General features: G+C 38.2%; 1 protein-coding gene across 1 annotated transcript in view; it reads left to right on the forward strand.

Annotated features, from left to right (window-relative positions):
• Window positions 1-20,870, forward strand: part of STT3B (STT3 oligosaccharyltransferase complex catalytic subunit B) — a 102,211-nt gene that overhangs the window by 73,415 nt on the left and 7,926 nt on the right. Inside the window, exons 6-13 of the mRNA XM_001508622.5 lie at window positions 8,384-8,482; window positions 9,652-9,798; window positions 12,049-12,097; window positions 13,059-13,213; window positions 14,121-14,332; window positions 15,469-15,656; window positions 16,319-16,490; window positions 17,788-17,961. Of these exons, the coding sequence (XP_001508672.2) occupies window positions 8,384-8,482; window positions 9,652-9,798; window positions 12,049-12,097; window positions 13,059-13,213; window positions 14,121-14,332; window positions 15,469-15,656; window positions 16,319-16,490; window positions 17,788-17,961 (1,196 nt within the window). The remainder of the gene's footprint in view (window positions 1-8,383; window positions 8,483-9,651; window positions 9,799-12,048; window positions 12,098-13,058; window positions 13,214-14,120; window positions 14,333-15,468; window positions 15,657-16,318; window positions 16,491-17,787; window positions 17,962-20,870) is intronic.

Genomic DNA, 20,870 nt, shown 5'->3' on the forward strand with positions numbered 1-20,870 from the left:
AGTGACTTATAATGAATTTCTCCCAATCTGTATGTAGTGACAGATGTATCTAAATTTTAAAGGCTACTGCAGCAGAAAAGGGGAAAATGTAAATTATACCATGGCCTTGCATCAACACAAAATCATAGGTAACCGAGTCCTGAACCTGAACAAATTGCAGGAAGACAAACCTCTAATTTCAGTGCGTGTGAAGCTCCAAATGACAAGTGCCAGACCAGTTCTGGCCTGGGTGGGAAAGGAAGCAGTCAGGCCAGGCAAGGGAGCCAGAGAGATTTGCTTTGTTTTACAGGAAAGAAAGAGGAAAATGGAAGCAGCAGAGCCTTAGCAAACCACATAATACCCAGGCAGAGGGTAGGGGTGGGGAAGGAGGAATGCACCCAAAATTAAATTGAGAAGGGTGCCACTGCCCTGGGTTAAAGATGGCTATGGGTGTTCACACCATATGCCCTCTGCTCTTCTATCACCTTCCTCTACTCCCACCAGGATATTTGGGCAGCTTTCCATTCCTGAGGTGATGGAGAAAGATGACTGGGTTCTTTGCCTAGAGGGAAACTGGGGTCATCTTAGCCCAAAGGAGTACCCCACATCATCCCCTGGCACCTAGGAGTAAAATGGGGTTAAATTATCACATCCATGAAGAAGCAACTTTGAATTCTCTTTAGCAGTGAAAGGTGGTGAAGTGAAACTAAGTGATTGAGACCCCAGAAGGGCAAGACCATCTCCCTGTAGAAAATTTAGTGCTTTACTAACTCCCAGCCAATTGAGAGGCTGAATAAGATCTTTGTGGACAGGGCATATGTCTGTTTATTGTTATATTGCACTGCCCCAGGAGCACATAGTACAGTGCTTTACACACAGTAAGCTCTCAATAAATACGATTGAATGAATACAAAGACAAGGAATGAGATGGAGTTCCACTCAGGGTCAGAAGGTAGTAGCTGACCTCTCTTGGAGAATAAACATGTGATAAAGCAAAATATGAATTTCAGTATGCTAAGTTTTCCCCCCATCTTTACCCCCAGAAGAGTATGTTTAATTCCCTGTTACTAATACAGTTATATGATCTCTTTTTATGTGTTTTAAGATCCATCCAAAAAATGATTTTTTTATAACAAGTGATTATCCTCAAAGCATAATTTTCCTGTCACATGTATTTGCAATGAGCACCCAATGAAAGGCAACCATGGACTTAAAAATCAATCTTTTGGAAAAGCTGAATAGTTAAGTTCTGCAGAATTATAGCACTGTGGAATGATTAAATATTTAGACTAATTTATAGTAATAGTTGAAACCTTGGTTCCTGTGGGTTTCCTGTGGGTAAAGGCTTTGTTCCTGATGTATGCTCATCATGGGCAGGGAACGTGACTGCTAATTCTGATCTATCATACTCTCTCAAGCACTTAGTACAGTGTTCTGCAAGACAAGTTTTCAATAAGTAGCATTGATTATATTGTGTTTTTCTTACTATTTGTTTTCAGAAACCAGGCCTCTGGAAAGTTATATATTATTGGAGGACAAAAGTTCCAAGACTATTTCCTATGTCCTTGTATAAAGCCATTTGTAGTGACCGAAACATATTTAGATTTCAGCTTTATAGCCAAGAGCTATTTCATTTATTTTTAAAGTCTGGAAATTGAAGGGAATTTCAGGATGTCATGTTTGGACAGTGTTCATTTGTGTAATTGTTTATATACCATTATTCGTGTGTATGTATGTAGTACAGACATTTAATTTGACGTAATTTGAAAGCCAAAGAAAGTTCTGAAGTATGATGCCTTTGGGTGTTTGCTACTGCTGATGTAGTCTAAGATGAATTAATTTTATTTGAGTACTTTCTGTGTGCAGGGTGCTGTATTAAGCACCTAGGGGAGTTCAGTCTAAAAGAGTTGGTAAACATGCCCACAACAAGCTTTCAATCCAGAAGGGGAGACAGACATTTAATATTAAATAAATTGCAGAGATAAACGTTAAGTGCAGTGAGACGGAGGGAGAGGAATGAAGGGCGACTGGATGTGGCCCTAAAGCGATAATTCCGACATCTGTATCGGAGGCAAATAATGAAACGCTGATGTTTTGATCCTCTCAAAAGATGAAGCATCCTAAAGGGGGGCGCTTACTGGAAATGGCAGTTCTAGGATCTACACCGTCAAACTCTATTTTCAGCAGCTCCCAATAGTGCAGGGGCGCCGCTGGCAGGTATTCAGGACTCTGGTCGTTGCCATTTAGAATGCATCGGAGCACCAGGTGTGCTAGGTTTCTGCACAAACAAAATAATGGACAGGCAGAAAATTTGTCCGTCTTTTCATATGTTATTAAATATAATTGACTTGACTTTCACATGTCTGACGCCATATCACATACTCGAGTTTGAAATTGCTTCTTTCCTGGGTTTATTTTAGAAGATCATTTTCTGCCAAGTGCTCGCCAGCTGAATTCTGCAGCAAGTTTGGTATTGTTTATTTTAGAATTTGGAAGGTAAAAGATTCCAATGGTTGGCATAGAAAATGTATCAGAATGAAAATGATTTTTAGATGAAAGCTAAATGAAAGGGGGGTATATCCCCACATTTTCTCAATAGATATTTAATCTGATTTGTAATTAATCTTATTTGTCCAATTCTTCCCATTTTCTTCCAGGGTTTAATTATTTTACCTTGAGATTTTTAGGTAAATCATTGAAGAGTACAGAGTTATATTTTGAGTCACTGACACACTTGATCAATAAATGGTGTTTTGTTAACACGTACTGTGTACAGAGCATTATACTCAGCACTTGGGAAAGTAAAAAAACCCAACAACTTGGGAGACTTGATCCCTGTCCAGTAGGAGCTTGGAGTCTACAGGGAGAGACAGATATTAAATCAGATGTAGGGAAAATAGTAGAGCATAAGAATCTTCAAATTGTGGGGCTAGAGTGAATATCAAGGTGCATAAGAGATGCACCCACAATTTAAAGGTCACTTTGTGGGAGGCTGATGTGTCTGATTTGGAAATATTCTAAATATCTATTTCACTCTTCTCCATGAGTATATTTTTTACTTTGTGGTGCTGATATGCCCAGTTGGTTCCCAAGAGTGATATTTTTAGCCATCACACTCCTTCCGTCTTTGGGGTTAAATTTTAGGTTGCGTATTATGAAAAAAGGTTGAGAAATTTGCTTACTGTATATGTAAATGAACAAGTTGCTTTTGTTGCTGGGATGACTTTACAAAAGGTTAATTGTATTTGCAGTAGTTTCCACCTTGTTTATTATGAACAACTTCAGAAAAGAGAATTGATGATATTTATAAAGTGATAGTTATATGCCATGCTCTGTGTTTGGCACCAACGAAGCTTTAAGATAATCAGATGTAGTCCCTGCCCCACACAGAGCTCACAGTCTTAGGAAGGGAGACCAGATATTTTATCCCCATAGACTGTAAACTTGATGTGGGCAAGGAATATGTCTCCCAACTCTGTACTTTCCCAAGCTTTTAGTACAGTGCTTTCAATAGTTGCCACTGATTTTACAAATGAGGAATTGGAGGCACAGAGAAGTTGTGACTTGTCCAAGGTCACCTAGCAGGCCAGTGGCCAGAGCCAAGACTTGAATGCTGGTCTCCTGACTTCCAGTGCTATGGTTTTGCTAGTAGGCTATGCAAAAAAAAATTATTCTTTTTATAGTATGTGTTAAAGTTGATTCTCAATAACTCTCAGAATGGATAGTTACTCAGGCTTGCAGGTGTTTAAAAAATAAAAATATATGAATTCATGATTTTTCTCATAGCCCTTCTTTCATTAGCATCAAAGTAATGATTCATTGGGACATTAGTATTTTTAAAAAATTTACTTGAAGCCAAATTTTTTTTAATGATTTTAACTTCCAAGGCTGGAGCCTGTGAATTAATACTTATTTACATGGCTGACTAGACAAGCCTCTCCAATGTTGTGAATGTATCTGTATATCCATGTGTGTACGCGCTCGCCTGCTGTATCTCACTGAAGTAATGAACTATTCGAAATATTCTTCAGCCGGTTTTGTTAGGAATATTTAACACAATGGCCAAATAAACTTAAATGTTAACAGAACACAATGATGAACATTAGTAAGTAGCGAAAAATGCTTGCCATAAGAACCTTTGAAGGTGACAAAATAGTCTACAGTATAGTATACATCAGGAATGATGGGGTGATTGTCCCCACCCACCACTTCCAGTTCACTTTCAAACACCCCCTGTAAGCATATGGAATTTATCTCAGGAAGTTGGTGCAGGCATTTGAATTTATAGGTAAATCTCTTACAGGTTATTAAAAGGATAAAGGTAGAATTACTCTTTTCTCCTGATCTCCTCCCTACTTAGATTGTAAATCTCATGTGGGACAGGGACTGTTTCTGCCCCAGCACTTAAAGCAGGGCATGACAAATAGGTATTACATAATAAATACCACCTCCACCACCACCCCCATCATCATCATTTGAAGCAGTAGAAGTAAAATTTGAGCATAATTTTAAAATGGATTTTGTTGGAAGATTATCATTATTATTTGTTAAGCGCATACTGTGTCAAACATTGTTCCAAGCAGTGGGGTAGATAATCAGGTGGGACACAGTCCCTGTGCCACATGGAGCTCACAGTCTAAAAAGGGGGAACAGGTCTAAAATTAATCAACAGAGAAGGTCTCACTCAACTTGGACTCTAAGTGGAGTCGATATATGAGTCTGTTTACATCTTCTTCCCCAAAGAGCTGCTTCTAAATTAAGCTGATGGGTCAGGGAGAAGGTCAGCTGGTATGAGGTGGTTCTAGCAGCCGTTTCTGGTCTGTTTCTCTGGTGGTGATAAGGACGGACCCAGAAGGTGAGGAGAGCAGCTGGTCTCGAATAATCATTTCTGGAGTTTTGGGTAGCTATTTTCAAAGGCGACTAATAAGACATTTGCCTAAAGTCACACTGCACAGCAGGCAGAATTTAATGTTTTTGCAATGCAGTGTGAATTTATTATTGATGCTCTAAATATTAAACATAAAGCAATTCCTGGGAATAAGTGACATTTCAGTAGAAATATTTTTATATTGTAAAGAAAACAATCGTATTGTACACTTACTGTCAATCAGTCATATTTATTGAGCACTTTCTGTGTGCAGAGCACTGTATGCAGCACTTGAAGGAGTACGATACAATAGAATTAGCAGACAAATTCTTTGCCCATGACGAGCTCACGGTCTAGAGTGGGAGAGCAAGAAAAGTGGAGTTAATCAGGTACTGTTGAGCAGCTTCTTTTATTCAGTAGTATTTATTGAGCGCTTACTATATGCAGAGCACTGTACTAAGCGCTTGGTATGTACAATTCAGCAACAGATAGAGACAATCCCTGCCCATTGACGGGCTCATAGTCTAATTCAGCTCAGATTTGAAACAACAGAATGAGAGCAGGCTTAGAACTACTTTCCCAGGCCCTTTCTTAGTGTGAAACACAGTACCAAATTTTGAAGGCAATGAATGAATGAGTGAGTGAATGAATGAATGAATGTTAATTGCTTTAGCTCCACAGGGTGGCAGTGTTGCAACGTTTTTCTGGTGCGATGAATGATTGACAATCCTTGTGATGAATTCCCTTGAAGTTGAGAGCTTTTTTGTGATAATCACCTGACCCTCCTTTAGATTTGAAAAATGATAAGAAGGAGAAGGGCCACAGAAAAAGGTAGTAAACCTAGCCAGCGTTAAAAGGCAGTTATTAAAAGGGAGCCACTAAGGAAATAGTGAAGACAACTGTACTTGATTAGCAATTGTTGGGCTCTGGAATCTAAGAGGATAAAAAAGAACACATGTCTTTTGTTGTCTACCCAGGAGAAGTGTGGAGAAAGCAATTTAAAAGTGCTAGGATTTTCACTTAATGCTATATACTTGGGATTTAGGAGAAGAAAGTCCAGAACTGAAAAAAGGTTGAGGCCATTGCGTAGTACCGGCATTCTTTTTCAAAGTGCCTGAAACTCAGGTACTAACTTGGGGTAAATTGATGTTCCCATTGTGTGGAGGGGTTTTGGATTTTATTTCTACGAAGGAGAAGCCTAAAAAAATGAACTTTTTGCAAAAAAAAATTAGCAATAAGAATCTTAAGATTTTTCATCTTGGGAGTTAGTACATAAATACAAGGAGATAGGGTTATAACAGGGAGGTTTACATTTAAAGTAACTCTTGACGTGTGAAATTTAGACAGTGTTTAAAATGAAGATTCTAATATGTTAAACAATCATAAGTGTGATATTTGTGCTAAGCGCTTTACTAAGTGCTGAGTTTGGTCAGTCATTGGTATTTGAGTAGTTACTGTGTGCAGAACACTGTACTAACTGCTTGGGAAAGTACAGTGCAGTAGAGTTGATAGACACTATGCTTCCCCCCAAGGAGGTTTCAGTCACCTACAGATACAACATAATCAGATCAGATACAGTCCCTGTCCCACATAGGAGGCTCACAGTCTAGGGAGAAGAGAACAGAACAGTCATGTAAGAAAGTAGTGAAATAATCTTGGAAAATATATTTAAATTATGTAGAAATTTGAGTTGGCATTTATTCCAAACTCCTTGAATTATAGGGGGTGGGTTTGAGAAATAGTGGAACTATTAAGGGAATTCAGTGTTACTAGATATTGTGCTCTTTGAGTCTTTAAATTCCAGTTTCAAGCACTCTAAATTACTCTGTCTCACACCGTGGTTTAAAAATATTCAATTAAAGGAAGGAGATTTAAATAATGTGTTAAGCATAGTACAGTTGGAAGGTAGAAACAGAGTATTGTGTTACAGAATTATTCTGTACATACTTCTGTAGTCTTTAATCAAAATAATTAAAATGAGGTATGGACAATTGAAAATCTTTTTAGTATAGCTTTTTAAAAGTGGATGTAGAGATTGTAGGATTATGCTTATACAAGTTGGGTCATTTTGGATCTTATTTCAGTACAAAGGAATTCAGTATTTTGTTTTTCCATTTTGAAATGGAAGGAAAAATGAGTATCCACCGAAAGTGGGATAGCCCAACAGATCATAAATCATTGGTGATTTCTAAAATAGCCTTGGCTCAATCTTTCTGTGACCTCTGAACTGCCAGAGTGGCCGAAAGTGTTCCTTCTACAGGCTAACCTCTCCCCTGGTTAGGATTTCCCTGTCATTCTGTGAGCTTCCTCAGCTCACTTTCTTCCACAGCTGAAATAAATCGAACTCATCTTCCCAAAGGGAATGTAACACACAAATGATAGTATTTTATAAGTAACTTGATTTTTAATTAAAATTAAATTGCTAATTCTAATCGGTTTACCGTCAAGTATATTGTGTGGAAAGTACAATGTCATGTGGAAAAGAACACCGTCTGAACAGTGATAATTATTTGAGGTGGGTGAGTAGTGTAGTTCTGAAGTGAATATAATTATAGGCCCAGTTTTATTTATTTAACTTTCAGTGAGCGGTGAGGATAGTGATGAAGAATATAGCTTGTTAAATATGCATGAAGTAGTAAATTGAGAGTTGCTGAGTTCAGAAAAATGGCATGAATGTGCAAAGAAAATTGTACTTAGCTAGGGTAAAGCTGATCGCATTATTGCTATTCAAATGTCTGGCTTGTAGGTCTTTACCTTGAATGGAATCTGGAAAAAAAAATTGGCCAGGGTGTGGCAAACACATTTTGTGGGGGCGCAGGGGGATAAGGCAGGAGGATCTTAGTGTATTAGCTTTAAAATGAATATGTAGTTCCATATGGGAGTGAAAAACTAAGCCTCTTGGTTGTGTCTTTTATATGTATCCAAAATGGTGATGGTCCTCTCCAAGAATCAACATTGAAGACCACCCTCAGCCTACTGATTACCATTGAAAACTATTAAAAATGACTTTAACAAGGAAATGATAATGTAAGATGACCTAAAAGTAGATTAGTCTTAATTAGTGAAATTTAAAATTAATTGAGAAAGACCTTTTCTTGTGGAAGCATGATCTTCCAGGGAATGTCCCTTTAGGGGAAAAAACCCCACAATTCTGTAAGAAAATGCATCTGGAATGAATCTTAAAATCAGAGGAGCAAAGGAAAAGCACAGGAACCCACATCGGGTGCAGTTTGGTGACGAATTGTAGGTCATTGCTTCTGAGCGATGGTCTGTGAGGGTCTCCCAGAGAGACACTTGTGCATACAAGCTTGCTAGCCGAGGGAGTTTGTGGCTGCGCTAGTGGTCAAACTCGTAGAAATAAACTGGCTATCAGGAGAGCTGAGTTCTTGCTCACAAGGTATCAAGGTACTGGAGTTTTGAAAAGTCTTTCAATAAAATCTGGTTATTTTGCATGTTTACTGGGGTAAAGCAGTATACAGTAAATGAATAATAATGGCCACAAACTACTTAGACTGGTCTTCCATTTTGTTTTTTTAGCCTATAGCACTTTCTACATTGTGGGCTTAATATTATCCATGCAAATACCTTTTGTGGGATTCCAGCCAATCAGAACAAGTGAGCACATGGCAGCTGCAGGTATGAAAAAAATGTTTGGTTATGTCCATTTAATACATATTTCAAGTCACCAAAACTGGTTTTAACCACTCTGTATAATAATTGTTTTTAAAAATTTTAAATGCGAAATAGTTTATAGAGAATCAGTATTGTAACAGTTTCAATTTCAGCAAATGGTTCGCTGATATTAAACGTGTAGCCTCCCGAAGTTCAAGAAGGTGGAGGTTGTCTTATGCCATCGAGGCATTTCCTATCCTTGGTCAGTTAAACAATTTTCATGCAAAATGGTGGAATTGTACATTTATGATATGGCTATTCCTGAGTATCATTTTGTAAGCCTTGCAAAGTGCAGATTTATATGGAATCTTCTTTTGTAAAATCTTGCTGTTTGGAAAGATGGATTTAAACATTTAAGAATGGAGTCTTTACACTATTTACTTTGTGATTTTGTTGGCTATAAGCCTGACAGAATCCACACTTTCTTGTATTAATGTTTGTTATCAATTCTTATTATGTATATTATTAGCTATTGCTTTCTCAATGAGTTTTAGAAATTTTTTAATCATCTTTCTGCCTGACCTCATTTTTACTACTTTACCATCTGGAGTAGATACTTGAGGAAAACTGTGAAATTTAAATAATCATTCTTTCTTCTAGTGTTAAAAGCTACATCGAACCCCCCCTCTCCTGAGGCAAAACAAATCCATTGATTTTTGCCTCCGGATGTCGCTTTTTTAACTGCGTCTCCAGAAGCAGACTAAGAGGGAGAATGAACAATTAAATATGTGGGAGAGAATTCAGATATTCAAATGACGATTTGTGTTGCCCAGCAGCTCCCTGATATCTCCCAAATGGCCTTCCTGTAAGCTTTAGAGTAATTTGGGGGACATGGAAGATGGAGGAGTTAGGAAAAGGAATAAAGAACCAAGGACTTCTGTCAGTATTTGTCCCCTACTGCGGCTGGTCTCAGCAAGTCCCATTGCACCCGACCAAGGAAGGGTTGTTCGACTTCAAAGGGAGTTTTGGGTGAATCATTTTTTAGTGAAGAGCATCTTGAGGCAAGCTTTTAGGCTTAGGATCTCTGTGAGAAGTCATTTCCAAATGAGCCTCCGAATTTTCTCAGAAAAATGTGATCAGTCTTTCTAATTGCATCACTACAAGAGAGCATATTTTCTCTTTTTCGTAATTAGGTGTCTTCGCACTGCTGCAGGCTTATGCCTTCCTGCAGTATCTGAGGGACCGACTAACAAAGCAGGAGTTCCAGACCCTCTTCTTTTTGGGGGTATCCCTAGCTGCCGGGTTTGTGTTCCTTAGCGTCATCTATTTGACTTACACAGGTAAGTGTTATCAAATGGCAATTAAATCCTTTCCCCAGAGTAGAATATACCTGGAAAATTTGTCATTATTTGTATGAATTAATGTCACTGTGAATCATCTAGGCCCAAGCAGTAAAGGAGACACTTTGGAAAAATCCTTTACAAAATTAACTGTGGGCTGCCCAAACCATGCAAAGCCCTTCTTCTCCAAACCAGATATTTGGGTATCTCCCTTAATGGTTAGAAAGTTGGGTGGTTGTTTTTTCAGAGCATTATAAACCCTTAAGTGCTATTAAAAAACCCCCCACTTTTTCTAGGGTCATTTCACCTAAGGTCAATTCTGATCTAGTTTATAAATTTAAAGATATTAGGGATTAACACCTGGGGAAGCAATGTGGTTTAGTGGAAAGAGCACGGGCTTGGGAGTCAGAGGATGTGGGTTCTAATCCCAGCTCTGCCACTTGTCTGCTCTGTGACCTTGGGCAAGTCACTTAACTTCTCTGTACCGCAGTTACTTCATCTGTAAAATGGGAATTAGAACTGTGAGCCCCATGTGGGACAACCTTATTACCTTGTAGCTACCCCAGTGCTTAGAACACTGCTTGGCACATAGTAAGCACTTAACAAATGCCATAATATAATTATCATTACTAACTTGGGTAGTTGTGAGTTTTTAGAATAGATCCTGCCATTGTATGGCTTCTCAGTGTTGTATCTGCATCACATTTTCAATAATTCTTGCTTAATTATTGGAGCTCACAGGCCCAGAGAAGAGATTTTCCAGGCACTTTTTGGCTCCAGCATTTGTGCTATATATTGAGTACATAACTTAGGGATGAGCAATTTAAAATGTAGGCAAGTCTTTGGCTTAAAAAAAGTTGACTAAATTATATTTGCTGTCTAAGGAGCTTAGTTTGAAAGAGGTTTAGCACTGCTTTGGTGGTCTAAAATGCTTATCTACAAAAATAATTCTTAATTAAATATGTTCAATGGTGAGAACATTTTCATTTTATCAACTCCAGCCAGCCCAAAGAAAATATTTGGATAATCAAAGGCAGGCCATAAACACTGTAAACAGTGAACTCTGTTTGCCCCACAGGGTGTGTGGCAAAGTGGAAAGGGTAAACTCATGGAGAGTGCCCTTCTCAGCACTGAAGAGTCCTTCCCTGGGCACGGTTTATCTCAACTGTACCCGGTGCCAACATGGGCTAAAAGAGTATACAGAACTTCTAATTGTAGATGTCGAGGCCATATTTTATTTAACATATCCTACTACTGTGTATTTTACAGTAATGATATTTATTGAGCTGCTAATGAGTGCAGTGCACTGTACTAAACATGTAAGTACAACAGCAGCAGAAATCACAAGGAGATAACATTCTAGTGGGAGAGTCAGACAGAAATATTCACAGGCTGTGAAATCAGAATCAGTACACGTGAAAATAAATATATGTGCATGTCCTGAGGATGGAATATTAATACACTTCCAACAACTCTCCAGCGATCTCACTTTGGGAAACATGCTGTTCTTAATTACAGTCCCAGTTAATCGAATTGTATCTAGTCTGCCAATCAGATGCAATCTGTTTTCATTCCTAATCCCTCCTCAAGACTGGCCTCTGGGATAAAGTCAGCTTCCAAAATTTTTCTGTTGCACACTTTTCCACATCCCAGTCTTCCACTTACAGTTATGAGGGTTCATGATCATATTATGAAACTAAGTTGAAAGACATGAGTTTTGATTGTTCAATTTATTTGATTGAATCTATCACCCTAAATTTAATACTGACTAATGTATTTGAATAATAAAGTTCATAGTTTCATTTCAGCCACTTATAATTTCTTCTTTGCTGCTCATGTAGAAAGTATTTCAGAGAGGATTGGGAAATAAAGAGGAGAAGCAGCGTGGCCTAGTGGAAAGATCACATGCCTGGGAGTCAGCGGATCTGGATTCTTTTAGCCGAAGGAAAATAGGGATTCAGTACCTGCTCTCCCTCTTACTACTCTTTGAGCCCCATATGGTACAGGAACTGGGTTCAACCTGATTAGCTGGTATCCACCCCAGCGCTTCATACAGTGCTTGGCAAATAGTAGGCATTTAACAAATACCACTGTTATTGTTTCTTATAATTTTTGCAAATTGATTTTTCTCTATGGGTCTTGTGTGAATTTTACTGTATTTCATACGTTAGTATAACTTAGAACCAAGTAAATGAAATGTGCTTTGATTTCCAAATTATTTCCAATGATTTCTCATCCCCTGTACTTCAGGTTATATTGCACCATGGAGTGGCAGATTTTATTCACTTTGGGACACTGGGTAAGTAAAGGCAGGAAAAGTGATTAATCAGCAATTAATATTAAAATAGTACTTTTCTTTATTCCAGGCTAATGGATACTATCTCATTGTAACCAAGAGAGAAAGTAGTTTCAACTCATTTTTGTTAGGGATGTAGCAATTGTAGTTACTCACTCTTCTAAGCCTTAGATTTTAGAGAATTAAAATGATTTAGTAGACCATTCTTTCATTCAGTGATGACCGTCAGTGTGTTTTGTCCCTCCATATAGACATCTCCAAGAAGCTTATTGACGAACAATATTGACAAACAATTATTCAGGCATTATTATACAGTTCCTAAAATTTGTATTTTAAAAATATACTTATAATTCTATCTTTTGTTAACATTTTAAAGTATATCTAGAGCTAACCGTATGGTGAGACTGACAAGTGCAACTAAATTCTAGTTTCTGTTTCTTCATTTGGGCTCCCGGCCATTAGGCAATTACTTGGCCATCACCTTATGTTAAATAATCTACCTAAATACCTCATGGTTGCAGAGAGAATGCCGAAGATCACATGGCAGTTTTATGAGGAAGTATATACAAAATATGCTGTGACAGCAATAGTCTAATTATAGTAACTCTAGATTTTATTCAGAAAATGGATTCTTCGTTGGTTCGGTCTTGGAAGGTCACAGAATTCATAGGTAAAGTCATATAACATAAAACTAAACTCTCTCATTAGCTGATTGAATAGTCCCAGCAGGATGTAAAGAATAGTTTGTTGTCCTGCACTCGCAAAAATTGGACTAATCCCATTTGTGCTTAAAGTAAATTGGCCAAGACTATTTCAAGATATAGAATCACTTAGAAGGTATCATTATTTAATGCATTCTAATAGTCATTAAAAAATATTTTATAGAGCCCAATAATTTTACATCAGAAGATAATGCAATTGCAACATTACAAAGGGATTCTAATTATTTTTTTTTAAATCCTAGATATGCGAAAATACACATCCCAATCATTGCTTCGGTGTCTGAGCATCAGCCTACAACTTGGGTGTCCTTCTTCTTTGATCTCCATATCCTTGTGTGCACCTTTCCAGCAGGCCTATGGTTCTGTATCAAAAACATCAATGATGAAAGAGTATTTGGTAAGTGCAAATATTCAAAAATCAATTCAGTCTCCAATACCTGTTTTTCTTGATGGGGATTCTCTTTACAAGTCTTTCTTTTGCTAATATTGTATTCTGTAAGCCCATAATTAATTTTAATTTTGACAAGATTCCCTCCTCTTTCCCCTTATTAATAAATTTTTGGAGTTTATTTATAATACCATCCAATGAGAGTTGGCACATTAGGTCACATATTTAATGCTAAAAGCGAGTGGTTTTTTCTTGTATCTCAATTTATTCTTCAATAGGCCGAATTCTAAATTGATGTACTAGAGATAGTAAAGTAACTAATTACAATTAATCCTGCTCAAATATAGAATTAAATTAACCATTTGGAGATTAATAAACGTTTCCCAGCAATGGGAGCACCATTTAATGTAGTACTGTTCTTGTACCAAAGAGATAACAATCCTTCCTCTCCCTTGGGGAAGTGTTTGGGGAGGGAGAGTGGGGAGAGAAGACAGTTTGCTCAGCCACGGTGGAAGAAGGCCAAGGATCTGCCAGTTCCCGGGTATTTCATTTAGGCATGATGGAGAGCGTCAATGTGGCTCACACATAACCTATTTCTTTGAAGTACTAAGGTGTAGTTTTACTTTGTCATATGACCTAGTGCAGTTTGTCAATTTATAGACATGTCAACATTAAGAAGGGATCATTCTTATGAGTTTTGTCTATATTTTTAGATTTTCAAAGTCCTAAAAGTCCTCTAGACTGTAAGCTCATTTGTGGGCAGAGAATGTCTGCTTATTATTAGATTGTACTCTCCCAAGCACTTAGTATGGTGCTCTGCACACAACAAACGCTTAATAAATACAATTTACTAACTAAAAGTACTTCTATTTCCTCTGAGCTTAACCTGTGTTCACATGGGCTTGTCTCTTCACAGTTGCTCTCTATGCAATCAGTGCGGTATATTTTGCTGGTGTGATGGTTCGTCTGATGTTGACTTTGACCCCAGTGGTCTGTATGCTGTCCGCAATTGCTTTCTCTAATGTTTTTGAACATTATCTGGGGGATGATATGAAGAGGGAAAACCCACCCGTAGAAGACAGCAGTGATGAGGATGACAAAAGAAGTTCAGGAAGCTTGTACGATAAGGTAGACAAACTTTTTCTATGTTCTATCTTTATATCTGTATGCTTTTTCCAGGGAAATAAACACTGGAGTCCTTTCAAAGCTGATTCTGTAGTTCATGGAGATCTTTAAATGAAAGATTTTGGTGGCAGCCTCTAGCTTGGGGTAGGAGAAGGTTTTGGAGAGCTCATTCCTTGTAGAGAAGTTCATTATAATTGTGAGCCCTTGAAATACCTTACAAATAGTAGCAAATTATATGCCATCACTACTTGAAATGTTCTCCACTGTTGAACTATCAAATGAGATTCTAATAGTTATCACCATTAACTCACACAACATCCCCAGGACGCAGTTTGAGATGATTTCATTGAACACATATGAAAAAGCCAGATAGGTCAAAACAAATTCTCTTAGGCCCTGGCAAGTCAGTAGCAAATCTGGTTAAAGTTATGGATTTGTTTTGTTTTGTTTTGTTTTACTACCACTAACGTGTTCAGTTTTTAGTAGGCCATGCTATTTCCCAAAGTAAGTAGTCATGTCAGGCTATCTTCCCTCATCCCAGATGGCTCAGTTCTTCAGAAATTCTTAATGGGTTTTTTTGGGTTGGTGTTTTTTTTTGTTGTTGTTGTTTTTTTTTTTGGTGGTTCCTTCACACAGTCCCAAATTAGTGTCAATTTTGGCTTGTGCTGGTTTCTGTACATTCTTTCAATTAACTTTATGAGAATAATATTATATTGCTTCTTCAATATGTGAAACTGAGTTTAGAAGAAAATCCCGCTTGTCTGCTTGCCTAACCCTCACCCTAATTAGTTCCCTCTATCTACTCAGGCCTTACCACATTCATATTACAAGTACACAAACCCAGCTGAAGGGAAGCAGCCTCTGTGGCCAGATAATTGGGCGGAAGGTCTTTCCACACCACCTCTTGAGAAGGTTCCCTCTCTCATAGGAATTTAGAATGGGCTATAGTTATTTGAAGTAGAAAGTTAAGGATCTGCTTTGTTGACTCATTTTTTTAAGCGTCCGAATTGGGAGAACGTTTCTGCCTAATTTTTGATTTCCCCTCAATGTAGAGAATAAGAAAAGTACAGCCAATGACAAAATCTGTGTACGTCAGTTAACCCATTAAGGATTGCCGTAATGAGTTATTTTGTCTTCAGGCAGGTAAAGTGAGGAAACATGTATCTGAACAAGAAAAACCTGAAGAAGGATTGGGTCCCAATATCAAAAGCATTGTCACCATGTTAATGCTTATGCTGTTGATGATGTTTGCAGTCCACTGTACCTGGGTGACAAGCAATGCCTATTCCAGTCCAAGTGTAGTGTTGGCCTCTTACAATCATGATGGGTAAGAAAAGACTCCAGGGATCAAAGCATTTTTTGCACCTTGTTTTTGCCTCTGTAAAACCTTTACTCCTCAAACAACAAAGTAGAGTCCAGAAAAGAGTGACTACGTTGTTCATGAGTTTACTAGTTGGATTTTGTTCTGAGCCTTTACTGGGATTTTTGATTTCTTCCCCTCCCAGCCATCTAGTACACATCCTATGCCTGATGTGTGCCTCATTGACCACCCTTTCAATAAAAATAAATACAAACTTGGGGAAATGTAGTAAGATAATTACATTCAGATTATATTACGGAAAAGACAAACTTATTATGGGCAGGGTACATTTCTGCCAATACTCTTGTATTGTACTCTCCCAAGTGCTTAGAACAGTGCTCTGCACATGGTAAGCACTCAGTAGATAGCATTGATTGATCACTTGGTCAGAAACATAAATTGGCCAGTAGTTGCATAATCCATTACATATTAGGTTTTATTTGAACTTTTAATTGCCAATCCACTTTCTAAGTTTTAGGAGAATTTTACTCTCAAAATTAAATGTACAGTTTTTCCTAGGGTGATTTAAACTTGCTTCAGAATTCAGTATGAAGTTTTCCTAAAACAGTAGTATATGCTTAAACGTTGCTGCATCTTTGTCTGAAAAGATATTTGATGTGATATTTCAGGACTAGGAATATACTGGATGATTTCAGAGAAGCATACTATTGGCTAAGGCAAAACACAGACGAACATGCCCGGGTGATGTCTTGGTGGGACTACGGGTATCAGATAGCAGGAATGGCTAATCGGACGACGTTGGTTGATAACAATACTTGGAATAATAGTCACATAGCACTGGTAAGGATGTTATGGGTTGGGGGAGGGTATTTTAAATGATCAGAGATTTGAAATGCATATTTGCCTTTCCTGTAAAACAGACCCTCTTAAACGGTTTTAGAATTGTCATTATTTTTTACTAGAAGGGAGATCGATGTTTGGGCAGAAATGCACAGTGTATTCAAGAATAGGCTCCAGGAAGTCCTTAGGTAACGAAATTCATTCCTGAAATCTGCATCCAAAGACGAAGCATTGCAAGTTGAAGCCAGTTCTCCCATAGAGGCAATGTAGTAAATGGAGCAATCAATTCCTGTAAAAAGTCATATAACCCAGTCTTATTTAGAAGTGCCCAGAATTGGCTACCAAATCAACTGTAGGTAAATATTATAGCTACTGTAATGCATTTATATTCAGGGAGATGTCATGATAGAGTAACTGACCTCTACTTAATCAGAAGCAAAATGGACGAGTCGACCATCCCCTGGCGACTCCACCTCACAGCCAAACCACTTCTGCTCCTGGCCTTTTCTGGTTCATTTCCCACCTCTGTCCCCGTCTTTTTGTTCTTTAATCTTTCTACTCTTCATCTTCCCCTTCCCCTCTTCCCAATCATCCCTCTTAAAATTGCCAGCATTCTTAGCATGAGCCAAAAAGAAGACAAGTATTGTAAAGCTGAAACAGGGTGTACACATATATTACAAATATAAATGTTATATAAAAGCTGATTGTCATAACTCACAACCTCTTAGGAAGAGGATTTCTTAATCTGGAGACATATCTAAATAGATAAACCGAGGTCATTATTTCTGTTGTGCAAGTACATTAGTGCTGTGGCATACTTAAACTTTTTTATATTAAATGTCGTAATTATAGAGATGAGACCTCCCAACCTGAACTTCCGGTTGTGGTCCAACTATGTGTCTTTAAATTGGAACATTTTGAAGGTGGGTGAGGTGAGGGAGGAGAATTTTTAAAATATAGTTTTAAAAATTACCTTGAAGGACTCGTTGAGCACATTTTCTACTCAGAATAAATTGTCTTGATGTGGCTTGGCAAAAAAGAAGAATTACTCCTCCAGTCTTGATTGCCTTGGAAATGTGCAAACCAAATACATTTTTAAAATTGATTCAGAAATTTTTGTTCCTTGTGGCTGTCTTCTGATTTTCAAATATTTGTTTGCTAAAGAACTGTAATAATGTAAAATCTGCATGTGTTCATATTGGCAGTTCTACTGTGTAGTTCTCTTTGGAAAACATGTGAAGCTAAGGTTGGTCTTTAGAGAATTCGAAAGTTTATCACGTACATTTGATTCATCTAGGTGGGGAAAGCCATGTCTTCTAATGAATCAGCCGCTTATGAGATCATGAGGAGTCTGGATGTAGATTATGTTTTAATTATTTTTGGAGGGGTGATTGGCTATTCCGGTGACGACATCAACAAATTCCTCTGGATGGTGAGAATAGCTGAGGGGGAACATCCAAAAGATATCCGGGTAAGAAAAGCAATTTTAATTTGGGATCTGTAAAGAACATATCTGTGGAGGAAATGGCTTAATCGCTTCTTATCACTGAAGGGGGTGGTTCTAAATGACAAACATTTTATCATTAACTGTGTTTTTAAATTAAGATAGCCAGTTTTGACTTAGGTGAAGGAAGAAAATGTGAACCTTTTTTATTGAAAACTCTGAATTGAATTCTTATATTGATATAATTTCAGCATTGTAGCCTCAACCTACAGAAGTATTAAAACTAACCAATATAGTGTGAATCTGAAACAAAGATCTTATAATTGTAATTTTTTTATTAATTTCAAGTTTTAGAAAATACATTAAATTCTCTTTTGATAATTAAAGAGGAAGTGGGAAATGCTTAATTTGTTAACAGAGTAGAAAAGTAATCAATTTATTATTTGCAGTTGTGTTCTTTTAGCTTAGGGACAAACTGGGGAAATCTTTCAAAGTAGAATCTTATGATGTAGTTACTTGAACCTGATTGCAAGCCCCCTTACCACTTCTTTTATTACAAAGTTGTACTTTAAATCTAGGCTAATATTGGAATTTTAGGTACATTAAACTGCTTACTAAGGAAGGGGGAAAATGTCACCATTTTTACCAATATCAGTAGCAGCTGATCAGAAAGTAAATTTCAGAGGAGGAGAACTGTATTCACCAAAAAAAGTGGCAAATCCTGTAAATGCAGGGAGATAGTAATCATTTTAAATCAGAACTTTCTAATTTTATCATCACAGGCCAGCTAATCAATGTTACATTATTTTGCTGTATTAAGAGAAGAAATTGGTGTTGCCGGGGTCTTCTATTTGTGTTCTGTTAGAAAAGAACCACTATCCGATTCTTACGAGATGGTTTACCCTCTTCCATCTATATTTGGCTTTCTCATGGGAGCTGGGTGAAAAAAATATGGACTGTGGATCTCATTGAAATTAAAACTGTATGATGGGAAAGGGGGAATGAGAAAACATCACTATACCAAAAAGGCAGTCATTTTGGCAGTGATTCTTTGCACATGTCTGGGGCAGGACACCCAACCTCTAGGAAGCAGATAAGCTAAACCACTTTAGGGGAAATAATTGGGCTGTGGAAAAATGAGAAGGTGCCCAGGTTTAGGCTCAGACTGCATTTCCAACTGTGGAGAGGGAGCCAAGTGGATCAGTCAATCAATGAATGGTATTTATTGAGTACTTACTGTGTGCAGAGCACTATACTAACTGCTTGGGAGAGTGCAGTATGACAGAGTTGGGGGTCATGTTCCCTGCCCACAACAAGCTTCCTCTTGTGTTCCTCTGGGAATCAGAAAAGGGAAGCAAGCAAGCTCTAGCTCCCCCATAACTCAAATCCTGCTTTAATTCTGAGACTTCAGGAGAGGAGACGCAGGGGAATGCCCTCATTCCGACAGTCCCCAAACCAAAATGATGGCTGTCATTTTTAGTTTACTAGAGGGGTCTGTTGGGAGTAGAAGTAATAGTGGCGAATGATAGGGTGTATGGAGCTGGGGCTTTTTTTTAAAAAAAAAAAAAAATGAGGATAATTGAGAGAAAAGGACATTCATTCATTGTCATATTTATTGAGCACTTACTGTGTGCAGAGCACTGTACAATGCACTTGAAAAGTACAATACAGCAATAAAGAGAGACAGTACCTGGCCACAATGGGCTCATAGTCTAGAGGCGGGGGGAGACAGACATAAATACAAGTAAACAGACATCAATTTAAATAAGTAGAATTGTAGATTCATACAAATATACATAAGTGCTGTGAGGCATGGAGAGAGGGGAAGAGTAAAGGAAGTGAGTCGGTGTGACGCAGAAGGGAGTGGGAGCTGAGGAAAAGTGGGGCTTAGTCTGGGAAGGCCTCTTGGAGGAGATGCGCCTTCAGTAGGGCTTTGAAGGGGAGAAGATTGATTGGCAGATTTGAGGAGGTAGGGCTTTTCAGGCCAGAGGTAGGACATGGGCCAGGGGTTGGCGGCAGGGCAGGGGAGATTGAGGCACACTGAGAAGGTTAGCACCGGAGGAGCGGAGTGTGTGGGCTGGAATGTAGAAGGAGAGAAGGGGGGTGAGGTACACGGGGGCAAGGTGATGGAGAGCTTACAAGCCGCCAATAGTGAGGAGTTTTTGCTTGATATGGAGGTGGATAGGCAACCACAGGAGATTTTTGAGGAGGGGAGTGGCATGCCCTGAATGTTTCTGTAGAAAGATAATCTGGGCAGCAGAGTGAAGTATGGACTGAAGTGGGGAGAGGCAGGAGGTTGGACGACAGAAAGGAGGCTGATACAATAACCTAGGCAGGATAGGATGAGTGATTGTACTGATGTGGTAGTCATTTGGATGTAGTGGAAAGGGCGGATCTTAATGATGTTGTGAAGGTGAGACATATTAGAGGTAGCGACAGGTAGAGAGGAAGGAGGGGAAGACAAGTGTACAAGAAATATGAAAAAGGGTCTGGGGAAGAAGGGACAGAATAACTTATGCGTCAGTTTGTGATGCAAGAATGCAAGGTACATGAAGAGAGGAGTGAGAAGGTAAAGGAACAGAAAAAGAGAAGAAAGTTGGCAAGATCTGAACATGGAGAAGTAGGATAAAGAGCAGTTTAATAGATGAAACTGAAAATTTTAAAGAAATAATAGAATACTGTTACTGCTTGAACTGGTCATATTTACTGTGTACAAACCACCCTACTAGACGCTTGGGAGAGTACAATAGAGTTAATAGACATGATTCCTGCCCTCAAGAAACTTAAATATTAGATAATCATTACCCAATACTTAGAGGGTTAAATAATGAAAGCATCTTGCAAAGATATCTGGAAATGTGGGTGAGGGAGGTTCATGTCTGAAAGCTTTGCCGTGTTACATTCCAGTTAATAACCTTTGGATAAATGAAAAACTC

This window comes from Ornithorhynchus anatinus, chromosome 8 (assembly GCF_004115215.2).
Source record: "Ornithorhynchus anatinus isolate Pmale09 chromosome 8, mOrnAna1.pri.v4, whole genome shotgun sequence".
NCBI lineage: Eukaryota > Metazoa > Chordata > Mammalia > Monotremata > Ornithorhynchidae > Ornithorhynchus > Ornithorhynchus anatinus.